The sequence below is a fragment of the Pan troglodytes genome, chromosome 5 (genome assembly GCF_028858775.2).
Source record: "Pan troglodytes isolate AG18354 chromosome 5, NHGRI_mPanTro3-v2.0_pri, whole genome shotgun sequence".
Lineage (NCBI taxonomy): Eukaryota > Metazoa > Chordata > Mammalia > Primates > Hominidae > Pan > Pan troglodytes.
The window spans coordinates 144,322,280-144,349,087 of NC_072403.2; the positions used below are offsets into that span (position 1 = coordinate 144,322,280).

At 36.4% G+C, this 26,808-nt stretch overlaps 1 protein-coding gene and 1 long non-coding RNA gene across 4 annotated transcripts in view; both read right to left on the reverse strand.

Moving 5' to 3' along the window:
- Window positions 1-923: 923 nt before the first annotated feature.
- On the reverse strand, window positions 924-12,403 carry LOC134810374 (uncharacterized). Its single transcript, XR_010158202.1, has 4 exons — window positions 12,340-12,403; window positions 11,692-11,978; window positions 11,010-11,270; window positions 924-1,398 (listed from the first exon to the last, which is right to left on the reverse strand). It is a non-coding gene; the product is annotated as an uncharacterized LOC134810374 (long non-coding RNA).
- Window positions 12,404-12,977: 574 nt separating this feature from the next.
- STX7 (syntaxin 7) overlaps window positions 12,978-26,808 on the reverse strand; it is a 55,343-nt gene continuing 41,512 nt past the window's right edge. The window contains exons 5-10 of one of the 3 annotated variants that reach the window (XM_518745.8): window positions 26,565-26,702; window positions 25,645-25,697; window positions 25,021-25,117; window positions 23,469-23,541; window positions 19,063-19,145; window positions 12,978-15,899 (exon numbers count right to left, since the gene is read on the reverse strand). In XM_518745.8, the coding sequence (XP_518745.1) occupies window positions 15,807-15,899; window positions 19,063-19,145; window positions 23,469-23,541; window positions 25,021-25,117; window positions 25,645-25,697; window positions 26,565-26,702 (537 nt within the window). In that variant the 3' untranslated portion in view covers window positions 12,978-15,806. Of the gene's footprint in view, window positions 15,900-16,258; window positions 17,470-19,062; window positions 19,146-23,468; window positions 23,542-25,020; window positions 25,118-25,644; window positions 25,698-26,564; window positions 26,703-26,808 lie in introns of those variants that run through there. The other 2 variants (XM_009452021.5, XM_054686328.2) reach the window with 2 other exon arrangements.

The following is a 26,808-nucleotide window of genomic DNA, read 5'->3' on the forward strand; positions in this document are numbered from 1 at the left end:
AAAGTAAGGAACTGAGATTATTGTTTTTCTCAATGAAGATAATATTTACTTTTGCTTTAAGATCTAGATATGACAAATGTTTTCTGGTTAACAATTTATCCAAAAAGAAAAAAGAATGTCAACCTTTTTTTTTTCTCTATTCCAGAGAGCTCCAGAAGGTTTTTAGATTTAAAAAAGAAAACAAAAAACAATAATAATACTCAAATGTCATATTGGAAGCCTTAGGCAAGAGCTGTTGGTCTTTTAATTTGCTCTTAATACTATGATCAAATAAAAAGAAGGAAAATTTTACAAATCATTAACAGCTTCGAGGATGAGGGAAGAACAGATTTTCAAGCATTCTTCTTTATTTAGTCAGAAATGACTGGCTCAACCTCAGCCTACTTCTCTGAGGCACATTCCTACCAACTCTTGCATATTAAATTTTGCCAGAGCAATGGGCCTGACATGGCCTTTTGAATCACAGTGAATCACAGTGACCCTTATCCAACTGAATGTCTCCTCCAATCATGTTTAATGTACATCAAGCATTCTACAGTGCCAAGATGAAGACCTGCATTGTTTTTTTAAAACCCACATTACCTTGTCATTGTGTAAGAGAAAGATATATTTAGGATTGAAGGGTGCTTCTTATTAGACCCATTCAGGAAGAAAATAAGTCTAGAGGAGCCAAGCTCAAAACATACTCTTCACCATACACAAATTCCTCTCAGAAATAATGTTCTTCTTCTCCATCTATATTTTGGAAAATTACATGAAAATCAGTAGATACTTGTAATGCAATCAGTGCTGAATTATTACCCAACAAGCTGAGTCTTCGAGGGCACCAGCAAAACAGCAGGAATGACTAAGAAAAGTTTAACTTTGATGAATTTATGTAGCGTCTTGAAATAAAATGTAAAAATGAAGCCATTTTCATTTCAGTATTCAGAGTTTTATAACATTTTGAAAAAGTAAATGTTCTTTTGAAGATTTTATAAATTACACATGGGGTTGTTATTACAATCTCTTCAGTGTTCAAGGTTTCTAAAATTCTCAATTCAGCCCTGGATACAAAAACTCTAAACACAGAGGGTTAAGGTATTAAAGATGAAAGCTAGTACCCTTACAACTATTTATATTGCAAAAGCTTTGCCCTCCTGCAAGAACATGCAGTTTCCCAAACAGTAACCTCTCTTTACAAGGTTATGCTTATTAGCTGGGATTCGAAGCTCAATAGCAACACTGTTCATCCATGGTTCAATTCAGATTGTAATTTCTTTTTAAACTACCTGACCCTTATAATCATATGGTGAGTTGGTCTGATCATTCATCTTCTCGAGGCCAAGTACTTGGTCTGAACACAGAGTCACTTGTGTTTCTGAAGCCTCTCTGCATCAAGATGATTGGGGTGAAAAACTGTCAATTGAAAAAAGTTTGAAAGAAACCTTTTATACAATGTTTTCATTGTCTTGTTCTTTTTCTGGAACCACAATTTCTGATTGGGAAAACAAAAGTCTTCCTAGATACAAGAATGAGGTTTTAAGAGATAATCTTTGTTTCTAATTAAGTGTGGAAGCTATCAACTATCGCATTGTCCCCAATGTCAGAATGTGCTGAATAAGATTTTGCTTTTTCTCAGGGCCCAGCATTTATTAAGCACTCAGCAAATGCTTACTGAATGAATGAATGACTCTACCTAAGCTTGTGTCTTTGTCTCGAAGCTGTATCTTCCATCACAGTATTAAAATGTTTTTTATGAACATGAGCATCTGGCTGCACATACAGAGCAGCACATTCCACACACTGCCCTAATTGGATCACCAATTGGAGGAAAGTAAGTCACAAGCTGATTGCCTAGAGTCGGTTTTTCCCCATCTCTGAACCAACCTCTGAGGCAAAAAGAATGCTATTAGGCTGACTGATTTATGTAAAGCAGTGCCTATCATTTCTGCAGTTAGGATGGAGTCAATTCCATCCAAAGCCAATAGAAGAGAGACAATACTCTAAAAGAAGGCCTAGGAGCCATGAATAACTGCCGAGGGTACCATAGACACTGGGTTGGACAAGCAAGAAATAGTGACGATGTGACTTCTATTTTTATCATGGCTCAGCGGAAAACTAGTAAATACAACCAGTGTGTTAGAAATAATTCCATATCTCCTAAGATACATTGGTTAAAAAGATACTAATAAGTTTTTGTGCGTGTAACATTTGACACCAGGCTTTTAAGTAAAACACCATAAGATGCAACTTACTGTGTAGTGGAAAGAGTTAGACTCACTAGACATTGATTAGCTGACTGACATAGAGCGTTTCTTATCAGTCAACAAAACTATTTCCAGAGAGGCTTGAAATAAAACAGTTGACTTTATGTAGATTATGGTTAATATCTTTTGCAGATTTTCTAAGAAATCTTTCCCTATCAGAGGTCCCCAAAACATTCCTTTATCATTTTCCTTCTAAATCTTTTATACATGCTTAAGAAATATGCGCATGCTCTAAATTGGGGGAACATGATCCTTTATGTATTAATTGAATCAACTTTGGTTACCATGTTGTTCTATTTACTTTTTTGCTGCTCGAGCTAAAAATTGAGTGACTTCAAATACAACATAATAGTTTTTTTTCCGTTTTGCCCTCTACATTTTTTTTACTTTAATAACTTTGTTTAGAACTGTTATACCTACTTCAGTTGAAATTTTTATTATTTTTGAGAGTCTCCTTATCCTTATTAATGCTTTTCACTTTAATATTTGTAAGGCTAATACTGATACAGCTATCCTAACCAGGTATATTTGCTTGTTTTATTTTCCCTAATTCTACTTTTTGTCTTTCTCTGTCCTTGTACTGTCTTTTGTAAACTGTATATATTGAACAAGGTAGACTTTTTTTTTTATTAATCTGGTGAGATAGGCAATTTATATTTATTGTAACCATTTATTATATACTATGCCATTTCTTTGCTTTTTCTATGCTTTTTCTTCCTTCTTGCATTTTTGTGGTCTATCAAAGTTGGGATTCCTAAAGTGTTTTTCCCTTATTTCAGAATGTTTCCTCTCTACTGGTTTGAAAGTTATATTGTATTGCTATTCTTTAAAGGTTATCTGAAAATTTCCTGTTAAGTACTTAGATTAACAACATCTAAAGTCATTCATTATCTTAACTTCCATCCTAAAGAGTATCAGGATCTTGGAGCACTCACACTAACTTCTAAGTGCTCCCGGACACTTTCCCCACATATACATTTCCTGAGTTATGTAAAATGTTGCTAGTATTTTAATTACGCTCTTTTTTACTCCACAGAGTAAATACTTCTTAATATAGACAGTATTTATTTACATTTCCCATGATTACTGATTTTTTAGCTCACCATACCTTCTTGCATCTCAGACTTTCCTCCTAGTCATTTTGCTGTACTCTAAAATTCATCTTTATTCTTAAGTGAAAGTCCCTTGTTTGTAAATTCTCATTTTGAGAAAAAAGTGTTTTTAATATACCCTTGATTTTGAAAGATAATTTCACTGGGCACTCATTCTATTGAGTTATTCTCTCAGTACCTTAATGATGTTATTCCACTGTCTTTTGCCTTCCAGTTTTGGCACTGAAAAGTCTACTGTCGGCCAGGTGCAGTGGCTCACGCCTCTAATCCCAGCATTTTGGGAGGCCAAGGCAGGTAGATCACCTGAAGTCAGGAGTTCGAGAACAGCCTGGCCAACAAGGCAAAATCACGTCTTTACTAAAAATACAAAAAAATTAGCCAGGTTGTGGTGGCGCACACCTGTACTCCCAGCTACTCAGGAGGCTGAGGCAGGAGAATCAATTGAGCCCGGGAAATGGAGGTTGCAGTGAGCAGAAATCACACCACTGCACTCCATCATGGGTGACAGAGCAAGACTCTGTCTCAAAAAAAAAAAAAAAAAAAAAAAGGTCTGTCAATTCGTTATTCCTTTAAAAGTGGATAAGTTATTCTGGCTGCTTTTAAGATATCTTTGCCTTTATTGTTCTGAAGTTTGAGTATAATGAATATACATTGGCTTCCTTTTCCTGGTTGATATACATTTTGCTTCTTGTATATGTGGATCCACTTTTTTTTTTCAGACAGGGTACAGTGGCACCATCATAGCTCACGCAGCCTTGAACTCCTGGGCTTGTGTGATCCTCCCTCCTCAGCCTCTTGAGTAGCTGGGACTACAGGTGTGTGCCACCATGCCTGGCTAATTTTTGTATTTTTTGTACAGATGGAGTTTCACCATGTTGCTCAGGCTGGTCTTGAACTCTTGGGCTCAAGTGATCCTCCCACTTGAGCCTCCCAAGTAGCTGTGACTACTGGTTCATGTCACCACATCCGGCTAATTCTTAATTTTTTTTGTAGAGATGGAGTGGGGGCTCTTGCTTCATTTCCCAGGTTGATCTCAAACTCCTGGCTTCAAGTGATCCTTCTGCTTTGGCCTCCCAAAATGCTGTGATTACAGGCATAAGCCACCATACCAGGTCCCAGGCTTTTCTTAGCTCTGGAAATTTGTCAGCAATTACCTCAATTTTTTTCTATTTTTTACTTCTTAGACTCCAATCAGCACATATTAAACCTTCCCATTCTATCCTTCAGGTCTCATAATCTCTAATTCATATTTTCTATCCCTTTATCTGTTTTTGCTGCAATATGTTGTTTCCTCAGTTAAAACTTGATAGTCAACAATTCCTTTAGTTGTGGTGAATCTGCTCTTAAACCATTCATTATGTTATATATTTCAATAATTAAATTTCATACCTAAGTTGTCTTTGGTTCTTTTTAATATCTGCCTTTTAACACATCTCTCATTTCATGTTCGTTTTAATTCATACATTATTTAAACATATAACTGTTATTCTACTTCTGCTAATTGCAATACCTGAAATCCTTGAATATCTAAATCTACTGTTTCTCAATGCAAATGGTGTGTTTCCTTGCATGTTTGATTAATCTAGAAGCATTAATTAGGGAGGCTTTCCTTCGGAGGGGATTTTCATCCACTTCTTAGAGTAACCACCAGAGTCCACTGACTTAGGACTACTTTAATGCTTTAAAGCATTCCTGGTTTTATGAAGGAGTCTTAGGTTCACTTTCTTTACTTTGCCTGGAGTCCATGGCTTAAGTCTCAGAGGCACAGTTTTCCTGTTTCTCAACTACTTTAATTTTAGCCCACTCTCATTGGTAATAGCCTTTAGTGATTATCTTTCTTTCTAATGAGCCAGGAAATGAACTAATATTATGTGTGTTGTATTTTATCCAAGAACTAACTGTATTTTAGCAGGAGGATCCTTGAGTATACCTTAGTCAACCATATGGCAGGAAGCAGAAATCATCTACTTTTGGTAATTTGCATTTTTCATATAAATTATTCATTTTCTGTTTTGTGATATATTGGCATAAAGTTGTTTATAGTGTCTTATTATTTTAAAATCTATGTTTGGTTATTTATCTGTACTTTCATTCCTAAATTCTTTATGTCTTCTGTTTTTTTCCAAATCGGTTTCACCAAGTTATGTGTACTTTATTTATTTAAAGAGACCAACTTTTGTTTAAATTGATCCTCTCAAAAAAAAAAAAAAATTGATACTCTCTTCTATAGTATAGGTTTATACTCCAGGGGTCAACCAACATTTTCGGTAAAGGGCCAGAGATTTTAAAATTGAAAAATGCAGGAATCAATATGAAACACTTAATTGATAGGCTCAATAGCAGAATGGAAGCTACTGCAGAAAGAATGAATAAATCTGAAGATAAAATGATAGAAATTACACAGTCTGAACAACAGAAGAAAACAGGCAGAACAAAGATGAACAGAACCTCAGGGACTTACGGAACCACAATAAATCTAACATTTGTGTCATCAAAGTCTCAAAAGAAAGAAGAAAGAAGGAAGACTGAAAAAGTTCTTGAAAAAAATGATAGCTGAAAACTCCCCAAAATTGGCAAAAGACATAAACATATAGATGGTGAGAAGACCTCAAATATAATAAACCCCCCAAATCTACAAGATACATCATGGTTAAACAACTAAAAACTAAACACAAAGGAAAAAAAGAAAAAGAAAAAAGACAAATGACACCTATCTATAGGGACCAAAACAATTTAAAAAACTGGATTTCTCATGGGGAACCATGAAATTTTCTTTCCTTTTTTTTTTTTTTTTTTTTTTTTTGACAAGGAGTCTCGTTCTGTTGCTCAGACTGGAGTACAGTGGTGCGATCTCAGCTCACTGTAATCTCCGCCTACGGGTTCAAGTGATTCTCCTGCCTCAGCTTCCCAAATGGCTGGGATTACAGATGTGCACCACCATGCCGGCTAATTTTTGTATTTTTAGTAGAGGCGGGGTTTTACCATGTTAGCCAGGCTGGTCTCAAACTCCTGACCTCAAGTGATCTGCCCGCCTTGGCTTCCCAAAGTGCTGGGATTACAGGCGTGAGCCACCCCTCTTGGCTGGAAGTGGCAGAACAATTTTCAAGTGCTGAAAGAAAAGAACTATAAACCTACAAGTCTATGTCTAATGTAAATATTCTTCAGATATGAAGGGAAAATCAAGACATTTTCAGATGAAAGAAAACTGAGAGAATTTGTTGCCAATGGAACTACAATAATAATAATAAGGCTAAAGGAGTGCTCTAAACAGAAAGGAAATGATAAATGAAGGAGTTTTGGAATATCAGACATCAAAAGTCTAACAAAAAATACAACCAAAAACTCTACATATAAATCTGAGAGCTTAGATGAAATGGACTAATTCATCTAAAAATACAAACTGTCACAACTCAATATGAAATAGATAAATTAAACAGCCATAAAACTATTGTAAAAGTGGAAATTACAATAAAAAGAACTCCCTCCCCCAAAATCTCCAGGCCCAAATTTCATTGGAAAGTTCTATCAAATGTTTTAAAAAGCGCTGACACCAATTCTATACAATCTGCTTTAGAAAACAGAAGAGAAAGGAATACTTTCCAGTTCATTTTGAAGCTAGTATTACCCTGATACCACCAACCAGTATGTCGCATTAAAACAGATGCAAAAATCCTTAACAAAATATTAGCCAAAAGAATTAAGCTATATATACAAAGATACACCATGACCAAGTGGAGTTTATCTCAGGGATGTAACAATGGTTCAACATTCAAAAATCAATCAATGTATCCACCACATTAATGGGCTAAAGAAGAAAAATGGCATTATATAAATTAATGCAGAAAAAGCATTTGACAAAATTCAACATAAAATTCATAATAAAAACTTGCAGAAAAAAAGGAATAAAAGATAACTTCCTTAACTTTAGCAAGAGCATCTACTTTAAAAACCTACAGCTAACATTATACTTCATGGTGAAACACTGAATCCTTTCTGCCTAAGACCAGAAACAAGCCAAGGATCTCTACTCTCACTGCTTTTATTTCTGCTGGAATTTCTACCCACTGCATTAAGGGAATGAAAGGAAAAAAAAGGAATACAGGTCAGAAATGAAGAAATAAAACTATTCATTATTTGCAGATGACATAACTATCTATATAAAAAAAAATCCCAAGGAATCAATCAAAATCCCCTAAAATGAGTAAGTGGGCTCAATAAGGTCTCAGTATACAAAATAGAAAAATTCACTTTATTTCTATGTACTTAGAATAGACATGTGAACAGGAAATTCAAAATACAATGCCATTTACGATCTCTCTCAAAAATTAAATTGCTTAGGTATAAATCTAACAAAACATGTACAGACCTTGTATGCTGAAAACCACACAATACTGATGAAGGAAAACAAAATTTAACTGAAATGAAGTGAAGTGATCCTGTGATCATGATCGGGAAGGCTTAACATGGTAAAGATGTCAAATCTCCCCAAATTGATGTATAGGTATAACATAGTTCCTGTCAAAATCCCAGTAAGATATTTGAATAGATACAGACAAGATTATTCCAAAGTTTATATGGGAAGACAAAGGAACTAAGTGGCTAAAACAATTTTGAAAAAGAAAGTGGAATAAACCAGCCTATTTGATTTCAAGACTTACTACAGTAATCAAGATTTTGGTGTTGGTGGAGGTATAGACACATAGTCTAATGGAAAAGAATAGAAAACCCAGATATAGACCCACACGAATGTGCCCAACTGATTTCTCATTAACTCATTTTTGCTCAACTGATTTTTGACAGAGGTGCAAAAACAATTCAATGGACAAAAAAGAGCCTTTTCGACAAATATCATGTTGGAGTAATTGAATATCCATAGGCAACAACAAAAAAAATGAACCCAGACCTAAGTCTCACATTTTATACAAAATTAACTGAAAATGGAATATAGACTTAAAAGTAAAACGTAAACTATAATACTTTTAGAAAACAACATAAAAGAGAAAATTTGGGGGATCTAAGGAGAGAGGCAAAGTTCTTGATACCAGAAGCATGATCCATAAAAAGAAAAATGGATAGAGTGGACTTCATCAAAATTAAACACTTCTGCCCTGTGAAAGGCCCAGAAAAGAGAAATGAAAAGACATGCTACTGACTGGGAGGAAATATTTGCAAATCACACATCCAACAAAGGACTAGTATCTAGAAAAAAATACACACACACACACAGAGGCGCACACACACATTATTTAAAAGCCCTCAAAACTCAACAGAAAAAAAATCCAATTAGAAAAGACATGAAGAAACATGTCATTAAAGAAGAGATACAGGTGGCAAATAAGCATATGAAACAAAGATGCTCAACATCATTGCCATTAGCGAAGGGAAAATGGTAAATCAAAACTGCAATGAGCTGTCACTATACACTTATCAGAATGACTAAAATAAAAGAGAGACACCACCAAATGCTGAAAAGGACATGAAGCCACTGGATCACTCATACACCACTGGTGGGTATATAAAATAGTACAGCTACTTGGTATAAGTTTGGCAATTTCTTAAAAACTAAACGTTCAACTACTATATGACCCAAGTACTATATAACTGCTGGGCATTTGACCCAGAAAACTAGATTATGTTCACACAAAAACTTGTACACAAATGTTTATAGCAACTTTATTTATAGTAGCCAAAAACTGGCCCAATGTCTCTCAGCAGGTGAACAGTTAAACAAACTGTGGTACATCTATACTATGGGATTCTATTCACACTAAAAAGTACCTGTCAATAGACTTGATACACATAATAAGCTGGATTAACCTCCAGAAAATCAAGCTAAATGAAAAAAAGCCAATCCCAAAAGGTTACATATTATTATGATTCCAGTTATGCAGCTTTATTGAAATGAAAAAAAAAAAAACTATAAAAATGGAGAACAGATTATGGTTGCCAAGGGTTAAGAAAGGAGTAGGGATGGGAGTGAAGTGGGTATGGTCATCAAAAGCAAGATGAGGGATCCCTGTGCTAGAAAAAGTTCCGTGTGGAAACGTTCTCTATCTTAGCTATAAGTGTCAGTATCCTGGGTATGATATTGTATGACAGTTGTGAAAGATGTTCACTGTGTGGGAAACAAAGTGAAAGGTACACGAAAGAGGTCTCTGTATTATTTCTTACAACAGCATGTGAATCTAGTTTCTCAAAAGTTTAGTTAAAAATACTAGCATTAAACATATTTTATACTTTATAAAGAATGGGCTCTTTATTTCAAATGTCCATACCATTCCAAAGGAAAGTATTGGTCACATACTCCATTCTAGATTTAAAGAAAATTTAAAACAACATAGAAAATTTCTAAATGACTAAGAAAAATGTTTGACCACAGATCAGGAAAAGACATAAGGACAATAGGGTAGCCCTAATTTTGAACAAAAAATGTTTGTTTATTGCCTCCAAGATAGAACTAACATGAATTTCTTGAACAAGAAATGTTTATTTATTGCCTCCAAGATAGAACTAACGTGAATGATATATAACTAAGGTTATCTTACTATTAGCAAATTTTGGTATATACCCACTGCAAAATAGTACTTAAATGTTAAAACTATGATAACCTTTATGCGGCTGAACATTAAATCTGGCCCTGGGAAGAGGTTGGATGTGGCCTGAGGCACACTGAAAATGCCTCGAAATGAACTCAAAACGACCACAGCACCTAGGTTTGAGATAAGAATGAAATAAAATATATTCCCCATTAAAATCTTGCTTATTTTTAGAATCATTACTGACAGAAGGATCAGCTTTGATCTGAGAGCTTTTCACCGTCAAGTTTTTAGCTATACAAGTTATTAAAAAAGCAAAAGCTTGCATCTTACGTGGATTAAAAACCTAATTTCTAGAAAACAGGTTCTCTTCTTTCTGGTCTGAGTTTAATATTTCAGATCTCCCATTAAACAATTGATCAAAAAACTTTCAGAGGGCATTAAAAAGTGAAACTAGGTATCAGAAAAATCTTAGTCGAGGCTAAATAACTGCATTTATAAGCTTTCTACCAATGCTATTAGGTGTTGGAGTTAGTAACTACTGTCTAACGATACTTACAGTAAACACTTAAAAATTTGTACTTTGGGTTGGCCAAAGTGGGAATTAATGCCCTTTCAAGTTTATTTAAAGATTCAATTCAGTTCTAGAAAACTCCCTCTCCAACAAGCAGAGGTGTTGTGCGTGTAACGACTGGACAGGAAATCTGGTTTTGCCTTCCACCACTTACATTTTAAGCATAAATGCCATCACTACACAAAACCTACGGGAATCCCACTCTAAGCAATTAAGTGACCAACCTCTTAAAAACTTGCCAGAAGCTACAGTGTCTACAAAAACCTATTTAGTGTGTTATTTAGCTCTATTTCTGCATTTAAAATTAGGATTATTTGGAGAAAAATATTACGTAATATTCATGTTAACCAAATGATTACAAAAACAAAGAATTAAAATTGGTGTATTGATATGGTATTTGAATAATGAGAAAATGGGCCAATAGGAAGATTTTCTTCTTTATTCCTATTTGATTTAAAAGAAAAAGATTTGCCAAGGGATGGGTAGGGTTAAATTAAAAACATTTTAAGAAACATTTCTTTATATGGAGCATACTTACTGTTTTTGCTTTGAGTGCATTCTGATGAAATATAGATTCCAAATTCCCCTTGGATCTCACCCTTCTGTCTAGTGCTTTGCCCTCTATTTGGGGCAGTAATTCTATACATATCCTGTAAATGTCTGTCCTGATGATCAGGATGCCCAAGCTCTGAATCCAACTGCTGCCACCAAGAGAACGGCTCCTTTTTGGAGCCATTACACACAGATCATCACTCAAATCAGTAGTTTCGCTTTAGAAAACTAGCAATTTTCTGGTAGTCTGTCAATTAAGAAAAGAAAATGAAATTCAGTTACTTAGTAAGGAAAACTGGATAAACAGGAGGCTGGTCCAAACGGAGATTTATATTTAGATATTCCCTTTCTTCCTTGCCTCATTCCTTTCACACAGCTATTTCCCTTCTTTTAACACACCAAGTTCTTTTTATATGCCAAATAACAAAACATAAACTCCCTGAGGGCAGGAAGCTTATTCTTTTGGTTCACTCTTAGAACACTATGCCCAGGCATGTAGTAGCCTGGCAAAAAGCCGGCCCCAAATAAGTGCCAAATTAAGTATTTATTAAGCAACTACTACGGGAGGGAGGAAGGGAAGGAAGGAAGGAAACTGTGTTAAGTCCTGGGGCCCCAGAAGCTTAGTATATGTATTTTTTATTTTGGTTGGAAAAAAATGACTTGCTTACCATCTAGAGCCAATGCTTCTAAATTTTTCCATCAAAGAATCTTTAATGACAGTGAGGAGAATTCTGAGGCTTCCACTTCACGTGGTTTGAACTGTACATCTCAGTGTTTGTTTCACAATTATGCTAGACTGTCAACTCACTTCTCTTTCTAGAATGTCCTCTGCAGTGCAGGTAGACCAGAAACCACACTTCCCACAAACTCCTTCTGTCTCTGGTTCTAAGTTGAGAGTTGACCAGTGACGGGCATTTCCATGAGAAAAGGAGAGACCATCTTTCCTCAGAGGCCACTGCAGACAGAAGTGTAGGCGGGCAGAGGACATGAGTTTCACAGCAGTTTCAAAATCTCTTGCAAGGCACTGGCTTTGGAGCTATTAACAGCTGACAGCTGGGGACAGCTCCCTGAGACACACTGTCAGTGCTGCACGCCAACAGCACAGCCTTCTGGATGTTCTCAAGAGTCACAGCAGTGCCTGGGCCAGCTCCTGAGATCCACCCACTTTGGGGCTGCAGACACCTTCCTCACCCACCCTTTTGATGTCTAATTCCCTATGTTAAAACACTTTACACTTATAATCCATCAAGTGGTTTCTGTTTTTCTAACTGAATTGTTAAAATATGCAAAATTCACATTAAAGAAAAGTTTCCTACCTATCTTGTGACCTCAGTGAATGAGATGCTGCTTTATCCAATCTACTGACTTTGGAAAATCCAGCTGAAATGAGGAAAGATAATCGTGCATGTCTGGCAACCAGGTAATTTCTTTCCTATCTCTCATGTCACAGTATTTTGAGGACACAAATTCCTAAATACTCAGAAAAAATGGTTTTATCTTAATTGATTTATAAATTATGTTAGGGTAGTTGTTAAACAGAGAATTTTGTCAAAGAAGCAGTACACTGTAACACTTTCAGGCTCCCACTGGTTTAAAATTTGATAAGTGTATTTCTTTGCTGACAAGTCAAACTGTTCAAACGTTATGGAGGACTAAAAAGGCCTGGGATTCACAGGCTCATTTTTTGTTTTAACTGAATCATGAAAATACACAACTTTTTTTTTCCAGGAAAGACAGATGTTATTTACCACCAATGAATTTTTATCATATTTAAATGAACTTGAAAATGTCATTCAACTCAAATCCCTCAATCAACTTACTTCAGCCCATTCTGAAACTTCATATTGCAGCAAACCAGCCATGTGAAAGAAATAAATTCAATTTTGACTTTCAAAAAAAATAAATGCTGCATAAGTTACCCTTGTGGACCTTCGCTATTAAGGTGGACAATGACTTTATTTTCTTTACGTAAGTTTTATATTTTATTATGACATTCATTTTTTCTACACGAAGACACAAATAAAAATTATACCAACTACATAAACTATTTTATACTTTCCTTGCTAAACCACAGATGTATTTCATCGAAAGAGGGGCCTTTAAAGGCACTTATTTATCATTGTAGGTGTGTCTAAACAATTGATATTCAAAAACACAACTTTTTGTGTACAAAATTTTACAATTTTTAACAAAAGCAGTGAAGACACTAAATAACCCAGTGGCGACCTCTTCAAAGTGCAGTGTCCTTGGTCACCAATGCAGATGCTACTGGGGCAGCCAGCGGGCTCAGAGGGTCCAACTCCAGACACTGCATCCATGGCTGTCCTAGACTGAGTTGCACTTGTAAAAGAGATGGTCCCACGCCTACTAAAAAAACAAGCTACTCTAGTATCAATATGACATCACTCTTTTACCATCAATCATATTGCAAAACCATAGTATTTAACGACCAATACAACAGCCAAATACCTAATGCCACACTGTCATTCAATTTACCTGGCTGGTTAATATCAGTCTGTGTTTGAGTATTTCTTTTGAGCACACAAAAACAAATGTATAGTCACTTGATGAGGAAATTCTTCACTTTGACTCAAATGGATTCACCATGCTGTCAGTTATGAAAACAACTCTAATTTTATTCTCCACAGGGCAACCTTCACTTTTCACAGCAATTCTAAAACTGACCTACAGAAAAGTTCAAGATTTAAAAAAAAATTTGGCTACCATACTATGTTTCTTATTTAATTTTCTCTAATCAATACTACTCTTACGTTCCAAATATTTCATGGGAAATTTTTCCCTCAAACTTAATATGTTTCTTAAACGAATTGAAGCCACTAAAGTTCCTGTTTAAACCACTGATAACTGCCCCAGTTAAAATAATAATAATTTAAAATGATTACACTTCAAATAAAGGTACTAAAATCACGCCCCCCAAATTTGTAAGCGCTTTTGTTGTTATTGGGTACTCACTGTGAATAGAAGTAAATGTACTTGACCTGTATGAGAATAAACATTTTATCAAGTACAGCAAAAAAACGGAACTGATTGTGAAAGCCATGGGGATGGGACTTTAAAACAGCAGTAAGACGCTGGTTTATCACCAGAAACCTCATGTGCCTCTGTGCACTTGAAGTAAAGACCACATTTGAGCAGGCCTGGTGGGCTGGCACAGGCCTCAGAACAGGTGCTGTTTGTGTGAACTCTCCTTCCTGCATTGTCCATTCTGTTCTAGGGCAGTCTGATTCTGGCAACAGGAGTCTCTAAGTTCCAATCACTCACTCACAAAAGAGTTTTCTGTAATCCCTTTTGTGGAAAAAAATGGAGTTTTTCTGATATGCAAAGCAACTTCTACCAGTCTGACAAAGTAGGTAAAATCGATGATACCCTAAAATAAAAACCTGGAGTGAACTGGTGCTCCAGAAAGATGCTGAATGGCCACAGTGCATGTGGTGATGTCTCCATGCTGAGGTTTCAGGCAGCACAGCACTAAGTATCAGGTGACCTGTGGTCCCACCAGAGCATAGTCCTCATGAACTAGGCCTAACCAGATACCTTTTAACTCATCTTTATTTTGGTTGCAAAGATGTGGTTTACTTAGCTACTTATTGAAGTCTCAGAGCTTGCCAAGTTAAACACCGCCTTCAGTACCGAACTGCTATACAAGAACATTATAAAATACAAAGTATAAACTAAGATAATCCTCTTTACAGAATTCAGATTAGTGCATTAAAACAACATTGATTTAAAAAGGGAAGTGAGATAACTGGCAAACCTCCAATTGCTTTTCTAATGAAGGATGACACAAAATGGCACGCAAGGTAAACACTAAATTTTGTCAGGTGCTCAAAAACAGTTAATTGTGGGAAAGTTACTTTCCAAAAGTAATTCTGACCTAAAAATATTAACCATTATTCTATAAGACATAAGGGAAGGTAAATAACAGCCCACAAAACCAGATGATATGGTTAAGATAACTAGTTTAGTGGAATAACAAACTGGGGTCTTAAGAATCCAAACGCAATAGGTATTGGTATTGGTTGTTCATACTCTTCTTCCAAATTATGTTAAACATTTTTAGTAACTACACTTTCCCCCGTAAACATCAGACTTAAATAGACCATATGTGAAAACAACCTACCCTTAGTAATTTTACTAGGCAATCTACAGCAAAAGCTTAATATATACACAGAAGGAGTATCAAATAAACTAGAAAAGTATTCACCGACTTCAGGGTAAAAAAGATCTTAAAAGAAAACCAAGAAAAAAATGAAAGACACTTTGTGCTGTTGTGAACCAGAAAAATACAACCCATGTATAGACCTTAATTATTTTACATTATTGAGAATATTTTCCCTGCTGAAGCAAATCAAAATTAAATTTGAGAATTTTAATTGAAGTAACACACATCTAGGTGTGTCACAGTGACAGGGAGATGCAAACAGAATACACACACCTTTAAATTTACGAATTCCCAAAACTAAGTCAAGCAGGGTAAATAAATTATAAATGAAAGGCATATGCAATGTGGGCAAAAACTTAACAACTATTAAATTGAAGACCAAGGGAGTTATGTCAGCAGTGACATTTAGAAAATCTTTCAGTATTAGAAAATATCAGATTTAATCCAAAGGAACCACCCCAACCCCCCCAATAAAAATAACAAAGTATGGGAACCATCCTTTATACAATAGCTTTAAAATAATAATTAAAAAAACATGATTACAGGAATCTTCCTACATAATTTAGACCATGTAGTGCGACAGTGTGCTCCTTTATAACTTCAGTGGTTCAATCCCCATATGATGAGACTGATAATCGCAACTCCAATGACAAGGATAAGAATGATGATGCACAAGGTTTTTCTGGATTTGCGCTGCAGACGCAAAAAACAAAACAAAACAAAACAAAAAAACATGTTTACAGATTTAGTGGAGTACCTCTACAGCAACTAAAAATAATTTGGTTCATTTCTAGAGTAAAATCAGTAGCAGTATATTGCCCTCAAATTTTTGACTGTGTTTTTTTGTTCCTCAAAAATCTCTTTAATAAATATGGCACTATTCTTTCAAAAAAAATTCTTGAACTAATGCTACAATTAAGGGAGCAATTTTTCAACTTTCATTGGTAATTTTTCTAAGGGTGTGGCTGACCTTAAGAAAGAAGACACCACGAAATAAGTTACTGACTTAAACAAGAGACTGAGGTTACCTATGAATAAAAACAAAGAACAGCTTACGAGCTTAAACATTCTTTACCTTTTATTAAAGTTTTTCTTAAAAATGAGTTCTCTGAAGATATCAGTAAGTACAAACTGGCAACTTTTCTTCACATATATTTCTTTTCTTTTTTTTTTGAGATGGAGTCTTGCTCTGTCACCCAGGCTGGAGTGCAGTGGCACAATCTCGGCTCACTGCAATCTCTACCTACCAGGTTCAAGAGATTCTCCTGCCTCAGCCTCCCGAGTGGCTAGGATTACAGGCGCGTGCCACCACACCCAGCTAATTTTTTTTTTTGTATTTTTAGTAGAGACGGAGTTTCACCATGTTGGCCAGGATGGTCTCATTCTCCTGACCTCATGATCTGCCCACCTCAGCCTCTCACAGTGCTGGGATTACAGGCGTGAGCCACCGTGCTCAGCCCCTCACACATATTTCTTGTTTCCAAAATACAATGATTTTGGAATGAGTTTCCAAAATCATTCTCATTCTTTAATATTAATGGGAAACTACATTCAAAATCTCAACAAACAAAACCACAGAGCAAACAAAATCATAATGCTGTCATTGAAAAGCGAATGGTTAAGAACTTTGTTCCGTTCTTCATTCCTGGTTCAGTTGTAGATTTCTTTAATGGCGTTTGTACCTCACATCAACATGCAGGAATCCTTTTTCTTACAAAGTAGAAAAATTTGTAAATTTACTTTGTGTCAAGTAGAAGCACCAAAATATTTATAAAAAGATACATTTCTGAGTCTGAAATTACCCTGAAAACCATAAATAGTTTGAATATTCCACATATTCATCTAATTTTTCCAGTGAATACTCCTTACGTATCACACACAATTTCTCTAAAATTTCAATACCATGCATAAATATTTTTCCCAGACTCCAGTTGGTTACCACAAACACACATGTAATGTACCTGTGAGTAATCACGGGTATCCCACAATGGTGTATTTGTTGCCTGGGGTACTCCCCCTAGCGTGGGGTAATGAGACCCTGGGGCAATGTGGTGATAAGTGAATTTCTCACCTTCCTTATTCTTAGGGTTCACCCAAACATATCAAGGCTTCCAAACAGAACTATTGGAAAGCTGCCTCTTTTCTCAGCACTTGTGCTGCATGGCCATCTCGTCCCGCTTCGGGAGCCGGGGGAATTAAGCCTGGGGCAGCTTCCAGTCCTGGGGTGTAGCTTGGGACATGTGATTTTTCCTGTAGGCTTGGCCTTCCACAAGGAAGAGGAAGAGTAAAACTTGGCAGTATATCCACATTTCCCCCAAATCCAAAAGCAAAATAAAGTACCATGTGAACCTAGTCACTGATGGATCCTGTTAAGTTTCAGCAGTTATATGCTAACAGCTCCAGAAGACTTCTGGCATTTGCAGGTGTGTGTGTGTGTGTATGTGTGTGTGTGTGTGTGTGTGTGCGCGCGCGCGCGCGCGTGTGTTTTTTCAATTATTCGTGAGGGATACCTAAAGTCCATGACACAGTGATATAGTGATATTAATTTCACTGAGCTGCATATCTGAATGACATGGACAAAGATAATAAACAGGAGTGACTGTCAGTGAATACAACTGGTTATAATTCAGCAATCTCCATAGCTTCATTATTATTTACTTATCACTGAATATGCAGTAATTTGTCCAGTAAAAGATGGACTGTGAAATGAAAGGCAACTTCTAAGGTTAGTGAGAAAAACAAAAAGCAATTGAAAATGTCTGAGAAGGTGACAATATCTTAGATATTTTATAAGAAGTTAACAGCGGCTGGGCATGGTGGCTCCCATCTGTAATCTCAGCACTTTGGGAGACTGAGATGGGTGGATCGCTTGAGCCCAGGAGTTCCAGACCAGCCTGGGCAACACAGCAAAACTCTATCTCTACAAAAAATACAAAAATTAGCCAGGCGTGGGGGTACACACTATTCGGGAGGCTGAGGCAAGAGAATGTCTTCAGCCAGGAGGCAGAGGTTGCAGTGAGGCAAGATGACACCACTGCACTCCAGCCTGGGCATCGGAGCCAGACTCTGTGTCAAAAAAAAAGTTAATAAGGTCAAGAAAATGATAATTATGAATGACAGCAACAAAGGAATGGAGTTTAAAAAAGGAAATCAAATGCGACATGGTATTTAGGGGTTTCCAAAGAGCCTGGCCTTATCTAATTTGAACATCAAAGGTCTGCATATTGTATGATGTATTAATAGTTGATAGTTCTAATATTTGTATAGTACTTGACACATAATTTATATTTGACACATGCATGTGGACTCCCTATATGAACCCGACTCAAGAAATAAATTTATTCCTGGTGAAGGGTCTGCTGAATGTGGACAGAATATATAATGAACAGTGACACTCTAAGCTAATATGATTTCCACAAGACCTGAAGCAATCTCTCTAGGACAAGGAAATTTGCCTCTTTAGTCCAGTGTGTCACTGACAAAAAGAAAGAAAAAGTAAAAGGGAGCAGCAGGAAATGGGAAGGAGGGGCCTATCACAAAAAGGTTTCTGGGTACAAATGTCACAATGACATCAGAGATCCCCGGCCATCAGAAAGCCTAGAATTGTCTGTGCCGCCCAAACACTAAACTTTCTCTCCCTGTGGGCCAACAATTCTGGTTCAACCCTGAGAAGAACACAGGCTAAAAACAGTTCTAAACTGACTGGTATTATTTAAACAGACTTCTCTTCCATGGGATTTTAAATTTTAACATCTTCAGCCATTTTAAACCTAATCTCTCCCTGCTTCCTCAACACAAACACACACACACACACGAAAAGGATAAGTTATAAGAAAATTGATCACAGTTAAATTACCTGATAATCTGCTGCCCTTGACAGCTGCTGATTTGCTTGCTGAACGTGCACCTCTGCATTTTCCACATTGGCTTCTATGCTATCTGTAAAATAAAACACACACACACAAATGTGTTAAACATGGATTGATGCTCCAGTAACAAATCACTAAATTTCATTCAAGGTAAGATTAAATATGGTCATTATTCAAAGGTTAATAGTAGTATATCGTAAGGTTGAATTTTTTTAAGCTGGCTATAAGAATTATAGTATACACCTATACTATTTTTCAGGTGATCCAAACAATATAAGAGCATTTGTAGAACAGAACCTTGATCATCTTCATTACAGAGCAACTCCAGCTCTACCTGGCAACCCCTGAAAAGTACTGTCACCCTGACATTATCAAATCAGTGTCAGCACAAGAGATGTCTCAGTGTCAAACTCCACAGCTTGGTCTATGTCAAGACCAATGCACAAGAGATCAACTCTCTTCTTTCTACTGCTGAAGATTTTGTTCATCATGATAAAAACTGGTACCTTGACTTTTCAAAGAATATTATGTCCTCAGAGGGAAACAAACAAACAGAAAAACCCAAATGCTAAAACTTGATCCCTTAATCATTATGTTAGTCATTAATGTTTCTCAATTTCTTTTCCCTCTATGTCTTTGTAAATGGAATGTACTTTAAGTTACTGGAGCATAATACCTATGCTCTACTTAGTTTGTGTTCGGTAATGGCCGACTCAGTAGCAAGCGTGTGACAATGTTTATTTAAGGTAAATACAGAGTGCTGAAGGCCATTTACTCTGTGGTCATCAACATACTTCTGTGCTAAAATCTAGCCCTCACCGAGGGCCCATGAAGCCTTCTCAATTGGTGGCAGTTTTTCTTCCCACCCTCCAGGGGCCTGGAGGTGGAACGGGTGTCATTTTGAAGCATGAGACCCTTTGCCCTTGTCTCTTCCTCCCTACCAGCTCTCAGCTTTAAGGCTCATGCTATCAAACTCAACCAACTCTCTTTGTTGCAGACATCTATCAATCGCATGGCCTTTTCTTCTCATTCCTTGAATATTTTAGCCTCTGACTCACTGATGCTCTCTCCAATACTTCTCTTATACATACTGGTGACTTCAGGATCCAACTGCTGACCCTTCTAACACCCTGGCCTCACAGTTCACTGACCATACTTTTTCCAAAGACAAACACCTTTCCTCACCCACCCATTTCCATGGTCACATCCCAAACCCTGACATTCCAATAACTGCAGTTGTTCCATAATCTCAATTTCAAGGGTCTCACTCTCTGATCACCACCTTCTATCTCTAGAGCTCACTCCTTCTAATTCCCTGGCTCCAACAATTTTCAACTTTCATTGATCCTACCACTTCTTCACTGTCCCTCACATATGGCATGTCCTCACTTCCCTCCTTACCCTAGCCTTAGAGTCCTTGGACAATCACTTAGCCTCAGCTTACTCTCATCCTTAGCCCCCTTGCCCCTCCACTTTAGTCATATGACAAAACCCCAACCAGTACCCATGCAGCTGATTATGGATGTAAAAAGGATTAACCGTGTTTCACTTTAAAGTCATGACTGCCAAGCAGGTCTACTTCATTTCTCTGACTTCTGAAAGACTATGTCATACTTTCTCTTCTCTCCTCAAGCTTCTCAGGCCTCCTCTGGCATTATCATTCTCAGCCCATGACCTTGATTTCCAGCTCTTTGAAGCAACAGGAACCATCAGAAGACATTTCCACACGTTTTCATGACCCTATCTACATGCAATATTTGTATGTTCTGACAACTTTCTTGTTGCCAGGAAGAACTATATACCCCGAGCAAGAGCCAACTTTTCCATTTGTGCACTTTATCACATTTCCTATCATTTAACTCAAAAACCTCAGTCCAGCAAACTTCCTCTCTCTCTTACTTATCATCAATATTTCTTTCCCTGGTAGATCACCTTCATCAATCCCATAGCTGCCATCTTAAAAACAAGCAAACCAAAAACCTCTCATTTATTCCACATCCATTTTTGCAGCTATGACTGCATTCTCTGTTTCACTTCCCCTCTTTACTCCTTGAAAGAGTTATCTATACTTGGTATCCACCACTGTTCTCCTCCCATTCTCTCTTGAGCCTACTTTTATCATGCTTTCACCTACACTATTTCACCAACACAGCTCGTATTGAGGTCACCTATGCCCTACACACTGTTAAATCCAGTAGTCAAATCTTAATCCTCATTTTTCTTGGCCTAACAGCAGCACTTGAAACAGCTGACCATCTATTGTTATGGAAGCACTTTTTTTCACTTCCCTTCTAGGACGATGCATTCATTTGGATTTCCTCCATATCACTGGCTATTCCTTAGTCTTTTTTATTTGTTCTTCTTCAACTGTCTGGGCTCTAAATCAGAGGTTAAGAAGCTTTTTCTGCAAAGAGCCAGAAAATGAATAAGCTTTGTGGGTTGTATGACCTCTGTTACAAGTATTCAGCTACCCCTTCACTGTGCAAAAGCAACCATAAACCATACATAAATGAATACATGTAGTTTGAAGACACTGTTCTAAACATTTAGAGGATCCAGGGCTAAGTCCTCAGACCCCTTCTATTCTCTACCCAGACTTAATCCCTGGATTATCTCACCCAATCTTGTGGTGTTAAATACTATGTGTACACAGATCACTCCTAAATTTAGATCCCCTGCCCAGACTTCTCCCCTGAACTCCATGTTCACTTTAATAATGTCAAGAAAACCTTCACTTGGTGTAAAGGGGCACCTCAAACTTAACATATTCAAAAATGATTGATTTATACCCATCTAAGCCTGCTCCACTTACAGATTTCCCCAACTCAGAAAACAGTAACTTCACCATCATAGTGGGCCAAGCTAAAACCTTAGCATCACCCTTAAATTAACTCTTTCTTTCACACTCATACCCAGCCAGTCAGTAAATCTTTTCGGCTGTCCACTAAAAAAATATCTGAAATCCATGAACTTCTCACCATCCCTCTAGTTCCATCCTAATCCAAGCCAACAAGATTGAGCATCTGGATGACTGCAATAGCCTTTTAGGTGACCTCCTTGCTTTTGGTCTTTTTCCAGCAGCCAAGCGAGTCTTTCGAAACTGAAGCAGGGTTATAGCACTCTTCTGCTCAAATCCTCCTTGGCTTCTCATTCGTTTGTAAAAACTGAAATCTTCCTACATGACATCATCCCCTGCACTTGGACATGATCTCCATCTCCTTCTTGCTCATTAAAAATGTCAGGTATGCTTCTGCCTCAAGGCCTTTGTACTCGCTGTTCTCTCTGCCTGGAACACTTTCTCTTACTTGCTCCCTTAAATCTACCAAGGGTTTACTAAAATGTTACCTATCAGTAAGGACATACCTGACTACCCTGTGTCAAGCAGCAACAATTTCCACCCCTAGCAGTCCCATCCCTCTACCCTGGCCTTATTTTCTCCATAGCACTTATCACCATTTACTTGCTTTTCTCGCCTTTTTAAAAAATTGTCTTTCCTCCCATTATAAGATCAATTGAGATAGGGTATTTTATCTGTTATTTAATTTCAGCTGAATCTCCAATGCCTAGATTTGTGTCTGGACATAGTAGCCACTCAACATATTTCGGATGATGAATAAATTGGTTTTTGAAATTTTACCCTGTGATCTACTGGGGATACAGAGGACGGTAAGAATGGATAAAAAATAGTTACACTGAAGTAAAGGTGCAAATATTTCAGTTGGACCAAATTCAGAAAATATACTAAAAGCATCTTTAGACATACCAATACATAGCTCCAGACTTCAAGATGGTCAGGATCCTGGTGAATGTTAACAACTACACCCTAATTGAAATGCTATTACATTCAATACTTAAGGGATTCTTAGCAACTTTAGAAAAGAAAATCACTTCTAAAAAGAATTCCTAACTTCTATGTAATACTACTAAATTCATCTACCAAAAAGCTATTAAAATGAATGATTAGGCAAATGTCTACCTATTCCCTAATACCTAAAAGACAAGATGTCATGCACAGTTACATATACCACAAGTTTCCCCAAAAGTGCTTAGCATGATGACAAATAAATTGGAGTAAGACTAAAACCAGAGGCCCTGGAAATAAGCTGGAATAATGTTTCATGGTGCCTTCCATGGTCTTGGCAGCAATAGGCCCTGATTAAATTTGGGCTTCTGAAATAAATGAAGCTGGTTATTTCAACCAGCACGAGTTAAAAATGAGATCTGTTTTAGATAATGCCAAGGGTGATGCTTACTGTGTTTTATAGACCATGCTTTTGGTTCCAGGGAAACCAAAAAAGGGACAGAAAGTGGTTACTCTTCTGTGAGAAAGTTACAGCAGGTAAAGTGCATGTAGCTTGCTCTCACCTCCAAAATCTAAGTCAGCAGGTCTTACCTATTACATCTCCTTGTTCATGAATCATCATTCCCAAATCTTTAAATATTTCATTAATATCCATAATATCAGCCTAAGAGAAAACGCATATATTATTATAATCAGAAATTCAGTCCCCATTCCACAAAAGAGGAAAAATTTTAAAAACCCAAACCACTACTCACACATGGGTGAGCATACATCTATAATACATAAATACAATACATAAACTTTGGAAATATCAGGAAAATATTTGACAATAATTAAGAAGAATTTGAACAATAGCCACCAGTTCTCTAAAATAAGTTTGTGGCATTAAAAATACCAAGTGAGCGAGGCAGGATGGAAATGAATGGAAATGAAGGATCTATAATAGAGAAGAGCCATGGATTGCTGAGTTCATTTTATACAACCTGATAGTTTTGTTATCACAAGCAGTATCTACTTACAAGGGTATAAAATATTCTTAGCACGTATTTCTAGTAAAATTTACACATCAATTTGACAATTTAAAATAATAAAACATTAGGTGTAAATTTAAAGTCTCACTTTAATAATTTGAACATGCAGTGGATTAGTGAAATGTCACTACTGAATAAAGAAGTTATAAACTTGGTGATTAAAGAAAATATAAATTTACTTTTCTTCAATGACACAATTAACTGCTTCATAAAGTTTTTATAAGGACTAAATGAGATAATTAACATAAAGAATTCATCCCACAGTGCCTGGCACATGGAAGGTCTTCAATAAATTGTAGCCATTGTTAGCTATTATTAGCCTTCTTTCTAGGAACTAAGTAGGTTCCATAAGAACTATGACTTAATAAATCCTTTAGATCTCTTTGATGTCATAAACATAGTAAAGAGAAATAAAATTCTTTGAAGGCCTTATAAAAGGTCTTACTCATGCAGGTATGATGTGTATCATGTGCTCTGGGAAGACATCCAGACTCTCGGACAGATATTTATCTCTACACTGGTATTTTCTCAATACTAAGGTGGTCCATAGATGGCTTGATATAACAATAATAATTTTTAAAAAGCTGCAGTAGGAGGGAGTATGATCCTTCGTCCTAGCACAAACAGTAAGGACAATATTATTTTTTTAAAAAAGGAATTATTCCAACTCATACATTAAAAATGCTACCAAACTGATACATTAATTTTCTTTCTCTGGGCCAGACATGGTGGCTCACATCTATAATCCTAGTACTTTAGGAGGCCAAGGCAGGCAGATCACTTGAGACCAGGAGTTTGAGAACAGCCTGGCCAACATGGTGAAACCCTTTCTCTGCTAAAAGTACAAAAAATTAGCCGGGTGGGGTGACACGTGCCTGTAATCCCAGCTACTCGGCAAGCTGAGGCACAAGAATCGCTTGAAGCTGGGAGGCGGAGGTTGCAGTGAGCCGAGATCGCACCACTGCACTCCAGCCTGGGTGACAGAGGGAGACTGTCTCAAAAAGAAAACAAAATTTTTCTGTCTCATGCATTCTCCCAGCATTACCTAAGCATCTTGAGAACAAACTCACTAAGACCAGAGCAGCAGCCCAAGTCTACAATGTAAGCCTTACTTCAAGTTGCCTGATAGAAGATTCTCTCTCATGAATAAGACGGAGGTCATCCTCTGTAATTTCTTCATCCTGCACCTGCACTTGAGGTTGAGTGTGGCTAACAGAAAAAAATGAATGTGGAAAAAAACAAAGATTGGTATTCAAAACAATGGGACTCATTTCCTGTTTAAGATATATTCATTAAATAGGATATTTTATTCTCCAAAGTCACAGAACTACTCAAAAAAATTCTAAGAATATAACAGATATATTAATAAAATTTTATTCATTTTTCATTTCACTTATATCATTTTAGCTAATGTGAGTTTAGAGTTATTACTTAATTATTGGAAGCTGTATTTGTCAACTGGGTATTTCTTCTCAGCTGATTTAAACCTCATATAAGGGAATGTCTATATTAATAATTAAGTCCATAAACATTTATTTGGAAAATTTTATATATTTTGTAATAAATACTTTATAATTACTTAAAATTTTTTTCAAATTTACTCTGTTTTCAACATATAAACAACTTAGGATATTTATGATATAATATATTGAAAGCTTTAATTCTGTTCCAGGGACCTTAATGTATAAACTTTGAAAAATTACCTTTTGATCTGTAAAATGTTTTGTATTTCTTACCTTTCCCAGGATACAAGATTCCTTTCTTTTGAGCTGTCCTCAGGAAAACTGCCCTGAATAATTTAGTAACAGGATGGAATGAGAAGGGGCAAAAAAAAGCAAAAATGAGAAAAAATAAACACTCATATTTTCCCTTATAATAAACTAAACTGATTTATGTACGTGTCTGTGTGTGCGTGTGTGCGTGTGTGCGTGTGTGTGTGTGTGTGTGTGTGTGTGTAGAGACAGAGAGAAAGAAGTTCTTGTTCTAATTTTTCAGGTCAACTGCTTCAAGTAATAATATAATTATAAGTAATTTTATATTCTAAGTAGACAAGAAAGGAATTCACTAAATATTCTCAAGGATCAAATAAGTATTATTTAGTTAAAGCTTAATGTAGTCTTGGAATCCATATGTTAATGAATAAGAAAATAACTCATGATAGTTTCTAAGGGAATTTAAAATTAGATTAATTCAAAATTCTATTGTAAAGCTTCCTTTCATTTATTTTCTCCAGGCTCATGTTCATTTTCAATATTGATACAACATACTTGCGCCATTCATCTCCGTCATCTTGGTGTAATCCAGGAGGAAAGTGCTTTCTACACTAGCGTGTACACAAGCAGAAAGCTTCAGTACCAAGACGATGTGAGAATACTACTCAGGATTTGATCCCTAATCTTTTTTGACAAAATATGTCTCTATATTTTTATATACTCTGTAATCTTCTGTACTATGACACAAAAAATAACCACCGTAATACAAAATTATCATCCTTTTCTAAAAATGGAGCAGAAAAGCATAAAAATAAATATTCAAGAGCTGATTTCCAAGATATTCACAGATCTTTATGACTTAAAAAATTATGCTACTATAGACTTTTATGGGACCCTTAGCAAGTAACCATGTTCATTTCTAGAATGTCTTTTAAAATACTTACAGACACTCTGGAACTGGCTCTTACTCGAGCAACAAACTCTTTCTCTCGCTCAGCAGCCTGCCTCTGGACCTTCTGGAAGTTTGTCAGTGATGTTGTGAACTCTGCCACTAAGCGATCCTTCTGTATTTTCCTTTGACGCTAGAGGAAAGAGAAGAAAAAGCCAACTAGAATCTAGCTGTGAAGTTCAACTGAATTTGCGGTAGTTGGCTCTTTATTTAACCCTGAAGTTTTCACTTACTCCCCA